The following is a 6878-nucleotide window of genomic DNA, read 5'->3' on the forward strand; positions in this document are numbered from 1 at the left end:
TGACCACACAGCCTACAGCCCTCTTTCTTCAAAGGTCAGTGTTGCCACTAGTGAAGGGGAAGCTTATGACCCTAAGTATTTGATAGTGACTACATCAAAGCAAGAGAAAGGGTGGCTATTTCAGAGGAAGGATGAGAGAATGGCAAGGTAAGCCCTCATGCTCTGTCCTATCCTCCCGCCCCAACACTGGGCTTTAGCAAGGGTAGTGAAACTCCAGCAAAACCCATGGATTTCAGTAGAGATCTTTTATACCAGCTGAATGCAGGTTAGGGCTGTCCCTTCAGCTCGTCAGCAGCGTGAGTGTCTTGCCTCTCCCCCAGCACAAGGCAGGAAGAATGCCACCACCGTCAGCAGTTTGAAAGGACAACAAGGCCTAGTCAGTGAGGTATTCAGAGAAACCGCAGGCAAGACTGCCAACATGCATGCACTCTAAACGTCACAAACAGCAAGGAAAAGGGTAGGAAAGTGCTACCTTTTGATGAGAAGTTTCACTCATGTCTAGAAGCTGGACAATCCGGGGCCGCCTCATCTCGTGAGTGCTGGCCAGTCTCTGCTCCGTGGTAAGAGACATCTCCTTCAGGAAAGCAGAGGGAGTCAGCTGAAACACAAAGCGGCAACAAGAAAAGCCTTTCTCAACATAGACATTTATACAGCTCTTGCTGGTGAAGTGCTACTGATGAATAATTTGTGATCACAGCCACTAGGATAGTCCTGGAAGTCCTCTGAGTTACCTGCTGAAATATTTAACACCAGTAAATTAATTATATAGAGCAGAATACACACACTCTAACAGAATGGCTCTATCCTATTAGCATTTCCTTCATGATTTGATGTGACATGAATGGGGATTATTGCTCTTTTGGCATTTGTTTCCTCTTTAGCTTTACTGGATTGAGCTAGTGACCTTTGAGGAGAGTTGGGGGGATTGCCAGAAATCCCCCAACTCCAACTTTACACAGTGCTCACAACCAAGATGCATGTGGAGATATCACCGCTGGGTGAATTAGAAGAAAGTAGAAAAGCCGTGTTGTGCCAAGGGCGAGGTGGAGAGGAATGGGTCCAAGTTTTCATCATGTCATTTTAATAAGTGCTTGTTTTCTCTCTGGTTTGGCCTCACAGACCCCTTCGCAGAAGTCTACGGGATGTCCCCTTGACAAAGGCTTAGTGCTGGGTCACCTCCAGTCAGGTGAGCTCCAGTTAGCAGAGGGGGCAGGTGGGGATGGGGAGGAGATTGCCCTGATTCCACAACTGTTTGCAGGGCTAGATCAGTGCTCGGCACAGCATGTGAGAGAACAAAATGACTGGTTTGGAGCCCATCCTATCTTGGACCTTGCTCCCTCAGTCTTAAGGCAGTTTGAGCAGTCCACCACATACCCTGCTGCCTCGAGGTATGGTCAGAGCAGCACTGGCAAATATATCTACATGACTGAAGATGTTACTGCCCACATAGCAGATGGGACAGAAGGGAGCATGTGTTCATGCTTCAGCTATTCTAGTACAATGTCCAGCATGTTAGCTTAATTATATGACTCTGGAGCCAAGACCCTGGACTTTCCCTTAAGCAGGACACAATCCATCCCCCACTGCACCAGAGTAGCCATCTCCAACAGAAACATGGCAGGAACCAGATGGGGAGGTGGCATCTAGCGTCATGGTGCTGCTAGACAACATGAGAGGAAAGGCAAAGGAGAGATACAGTGGGGACTGCCAGCCCTAACACAGCTCCTACTGGATAGGACACAGCAGGTACTTACAGTTACAGGCTTCTCTGCCTTTTTGACCAGCTTTGGATTACGAGGTGCCACCACTTTGCTCTGGAATCCATTAGGCATCTTGGAGGACACCACGGATTGACGGAGCTTGCTGGTGGCCATCTGTCAGCTTTCCTGGAAGAAGCAGCAATGTGACTTTTAAAACCCAGAGGGAACTCAAACTGCAAGATCTCAGTGCCAACACAGACACACACCAAGAATCACATCTACACTGTCGCCAGATCATGGTGCAGATCAAAGGGTAACGCTGAGCCTGAGCGGGAGCGCTTCCCATGCATTTGGCATAGGAGTAAGCAACAACACAAAGCAGCCCAGAGTCCCCTTTTAAAGTCAGTATTTGAGCCTCCAGACCAGATACTCCTCTGGAGCTTTGAGGTCATTATTTCAACTTGTCTAAGTCAGCAAGGTTACAGCAGGGAAACATCCACCAGAAGACGGTCATCTCCCCTAGTAACTTGCCTTATTCACAGTTTACCCAAATGCTACCCTCCACCAGTACAGAGCAAAGGCTGCAGTTAAAAAGCAGCATTCAGGAGGTTATCTGTACTTCTCAGGTGTCAGCCAGTGAGCTCAGGGAATCACTCCAAGCTCTTACTGATATAAGAGCTCAGTGTGTGCGCAGCTCTTCTACACAGATACAAACCATCTCATGTACAACAGAGGAAAGCATACAAAGTTGCAAAGGCCAGTGGTACTGGTGCAGTCCTAACAGGGATGGGAGAACAAGATGCTAGTATCTGACTTCACTTAAGTGGAAGAATACAGGAAGCACATGCTCAGCTATCCCCATCAGTAAGTGGGTCTGCTCTCCTCTTATCTGTGCTTGTGGCTGGAAAGAAAACCTAGCATCAGCTCCCAATAGGTTCATACTATTTTAAAACCCCCACATTCCTGCCACGGGTGACTGAGAAGCATGCCCTCTCCTGAACCACACAGGCAATCTATAGTCTTAGCCGGCTTTCAGTTTTGTTGCAGATCTTGAAGGGTCTATTCCTAGCACACACAAAGGGTATGCCTCTGTCTCCCTATTGTGGCATCCTTCAATAGTGGGGGGACTAAGACTCACCTGCTTCATGATTAGACCATATTTATATGGCAGAGTTAAGCTTCACAGAAGTTAAAAACCCCCATAGACATTCCTTGAGCTGAAACAGAATCAAAGAAGCCTTTTGCTGTGGGTGCAGTCTCATGAGCTCGTCGAGTTCACTGTAACCATACCAGGAGCCCGCTCACATTTCTCATCCTCCCTCACCCCTGCTATGCACCATAAGTCCTGCCCTGTTTTCCCCTTCCAGCTCTGCCTCTCACCTAACCCCTTGTTGAGGCAAGCCAGCTTGCTGAGCTGACAAAAGACTATTTGTTTATTGGGTTAGTTTTCGGCCAGGTTTTAAAGCTGAACCAGCTTGTGGAAGAGTTCGAGCCAGCACAAGGGGAAGTGGCAGGAGTTCCTGTGCCAGCAATCACTGCCCAATTCAAACCTCTCGGGGGATCAAAATCGCAATGGCCCAAAGCTTAAGATGACCACCTTTGATTACTCAGCAGCTTTGCTGATCAGCCCCAATAAGCCAAAACCTCACCAATAATCCACCAAAGCAGTTAGATTCATCCTAGCTAGCAGCTTTGGAAAGTCACATTGCCTTTCCCAGTCCAACATGCACGCTTTGAGGTTTCTGGGAAGACCATTAAGCTTGGAGTCTCATTTACTGGGATTGGCTGACCAAATCACTATGAATGCCCTTTTTACTCTTGTAAAGTTTTAGGGTGAGAGCAGAATAAGGACAGTAAGTGTCACTTAGCCACTTCATTGTGTAAAAAGTAAAGAGTTGAACCAATATAGCTTTATATCTGACCTTAACTGCTCAGAATATTACAAACTGCCTTGAACCTGGGAATCACTGCAGTTTCAGTATTAACTAAAATCAGGCCACTTTCTTACCTTTGCAAGCCAAGTTTCCACCCTTTGCACAAGGAGCCTTGTGATGCTTCCACCTAACAGAGCATAGAGACTATGAGCTCAATATTCTGATTAGGAATTATAGTTTCTCAAGCATAATTTGGTTGTTTTAAGTTGCAAAAGTTATCCAGCAAATATGACTCCTTCCAGGCATGAAATTACCACAGTGCCTAAGAGCATTTCTCCATGGAAAATCAGGGCCCTAATTTTCACTTACTAACACCCAAACTCAAGGCTCCCGAAAGGCATCACAGAGGCTATCATAGTAGAAATAAAAGCAGGAAACCATTACAAGAGGAACATGAACAATTAGCTCAAATATAAACGCAACATATGTGAAAGCAGAGCCATCTTTCAAACTTTCCTAACAGCAGTTCTCCTCCAGCATCCTCATTTTACAAGGGGCATGCATCCAGTTGTTCTCACTGTCTCCCTGCTGACCACCCCTCTGCATATCTCAGACTGAAATGTCACAGGGCGGGCGTGCAAGAAAGGGCAGGAAGAGAAGATGACTCCAGAGAGCAGGTCTCGAGCACTGGCATAATCAAAGATAAGGTATGCAGCAAAGGTGCAAGGAGGTTTGCCCACTTATTTTCTGGGATCTGATGGATCGTTATCTCTAGAACCTGGCTTTACTCTAAAACTCTCACATCCAGATGTCCAGTAAAAAATAAAAATAAAAAAAATCAGGGAGCATATTCCCCCTCTCCTACTTCCACCTGTTCTGCATGGGCTTCCTGTACAAGTAGAAGGACAAGAGACATCTATGTCAAAGCTGATCATTCCCTTCCCCTCACATTTTACCCATATCCTCCGAGAAAGGAAATAAGCTCAATCCTTTAGTCCCCAAATAACTACGCCATTTGTAGCTGTAGTGCCTGTTCGTGGTTCAGGGCCCTTTATGCTGTTAGGGAAGGGCAAACATACGACTCAATCTTGAATTCAAGAAGCACAAGGAGATATACAAGGCTGCTGTTTCCTTTTGTTTCTGTGCAAGGAAATGCAATAGAGTAGAGCACTGCCCTACAGACACAACATGCTACAGCACGACTGAGAATATAAAGCTGGAAATTATTTTTTTAAGAGAGAAATCTTATAGGAATGGTACAACATTAATCTGGATTTCAACAGTTTATTACTGGGTCTTGAGAATAACTGGATTATTTGTTCCAATCTTCTAACTGTAATTTCACTTCACTTGAGATTAATCCTGTTCATCATGCCCACAATGCTTATTTCTCTGGTGCTTCCCCACCTCCACCCCCATCCCTCTGCAACAACTTCCCCTGCCCTCCAGCTCTGAGTAAGACACATTCACAGCCCCAGGGCTCCAACTTTCCTCCTGCTTCCTAGAGCCCCTCCTCCCAGCTGAGATAGGAAGGAGCAGAACTAAATCAGCTACATCTCCCTATAGACACAGGGCAAAACAGGACAAACAGCAATTGCAATGCAGCACACCTCCAGCCCACCGCTCCTGTCTGGGGGGCCCTCTTGTCCCCGGCCCACCTCTACCCATCCCAGAAACATAAGGATGGATTGCAACTCCCCCTCTGCTCTAGGCTCAGGGCACATGCAGCTCTGACACCTCTCCTTTGGGTTCAGAGTACAAATGCCCTGAGCCTGGGCAGAGGAACTCACTGTGCATATGCTAGCGCAAGACAACTGAGAAGACCTAAAAAAGCAATGAAGAAAACTGCCTAAACTTGGGGTAGAGGCTCCCGACGTGCCTCCGGAAGCCCAGATGCCTTAGAGCAGTAAGGGCAGAGCAGAAGATAAAAGGCATCCAACCTTCAGCCTTCTTCCCTTTACTTCAACCTCTACAGCTAAGCCAGACATCTCTACCATCATCCCAAGTTGTAGTGCAACTTCATAACTCAGTAAAACCCTTCCACCACCACCCTGCGACTTGCCCCGAGACCAGGTACACAGTTAAATCCTGCTGAACATCACATAGCTGCTCCATCCCCTGCTGTTGGCCTTCCTGCCTGCAAAACTCCCCCCTTCTGCCCAAGTGTTGGACTACCTTAGGACAGATAATTCAGCCTCCTCTGGGAGGATTCACTGTGTAGTGCCCATGCTCTTGCTTCCCAAATCCCCATGGGCTGTTGGTGGCCATAGACAGCCTGGAGGGACAGGAACAGCAGGGAACCGTTGGTGTAAGCACACTTCTGGGTTGGTGATAACTGACACTGAGCTGGTGGCTTCCGAGAGCAACAGTGGAACCTGGAAGGCAACCGATGGGATGCAAACAGGGCTGCCTGGTGTCCTTCTCCTCAGCCACTTGTTACGGCCTTGTCCAGCAGAGGAGGTGCTTTTCACTGAAGCAAAGCCTCAGGGAAGGGGAGAGGTCAGTTGACAGAGCTCAATGGTAGCCAAAGTCAGCTAGTGCCTGCTGATGAGTTCCCTCCCCTGCTCTAAAGTAGGGAGCTACCTCACTGCCAAGTCTCCTGGGGTACTGTGCAGATAAACACTTCTCAAAACACAGCATCATATCCTGCAGAAAAAATCGGGACAGTGACAGAAATAGTTTCCTAAAGGTTTTCAAGAAAGTGTTTCCATTGCATTCCCTTCCCTGCTCACTCTGCCCTCCTCTGTGAGCACCACTGATTCCCTATCAAACTAGAAAACACCAGCATGGACAGGAACATACCAACTGCAATTAAAATTAAACTCAGCACCTTGCAAGTAACATAGTAAGAAAAACCCACCTACCCAGCAAAGAAAGTGGAGGTTTACTACCTTAACCAGGTTCACAACAGGGGAACAGATTCCCCTGTGCTTGTACAGGGCTGTACAAGCACTTTTGGCTTTGGGATTTCTTCAGCTCTAGCCTGGAGTGGAGACTATGCCTTCTGCCTTGAACCTTCACAGAAAGCTATTATAATTGGTTGACTTAGTCTCTACTCCTGTGGTGTACAATGTCATGGAAATCCCTTGACAGAATTACAGCCTTGTAAATCACTGTAGCCTATCTATTTCTTAAACATCTCACTCCGCAACGAACAATTGCAGCAGCATTAGAGAGAATGCCTTAAAGTAGCATTCGTTAATGATCAGAGAAATTAATTTAGTTACTGCAGCCAAGCTAATCATTTCTTTGTTTAAGGAGTAAATAAATGATTTTGTTCACTGAGGGAGGACTCCAATCATAT

At 46.9% G+C, this 6878-nt stretch overlaps 1 protein-coding gene across 1 annotated transcript in view; it reads right to left on the reverse strand.

Annotated features, from left to right (window-relative positions):
• Nucleotides 1–1511, reverse strand: part of HYDIN (HYDIN axonemal central pair apparatus protein) — a 181490-nt gene extending 179979 nt beyond the window's left edge. The window contains exons 1-2 of the mRNA XM_068956343.1: nt 1500–1511; nt 473–598 (exon numbers count right to left, since the gene is read on the reverse strand). Coding sequence (XP_068812444.1) covers nt 473–598; nt 1500–1511 — 138 coding nt within the window. The remainder of the gene's footprint in view (nt 1–472; nt 599–1499) is intronic.
• Nucleotides 1512–6878: the final 5367 nt, after the last annotated feature.

This window comes from Struthio camelus, chromosome 10 (genome assembly GCF_040807025.1).
Source record: "Struthio camelus isolate bStrCam1 chromosome 10, bStrCam1.hap1, whole genome shotgun sequence".
In the NCBI taxonomy this organism is placed as follows: domain Eukaryota; kingdom Metazoa; phylum Chordata; class Aves; order Struthioniformes; family Struthionidae; genus Struthio; species Struthio camelus.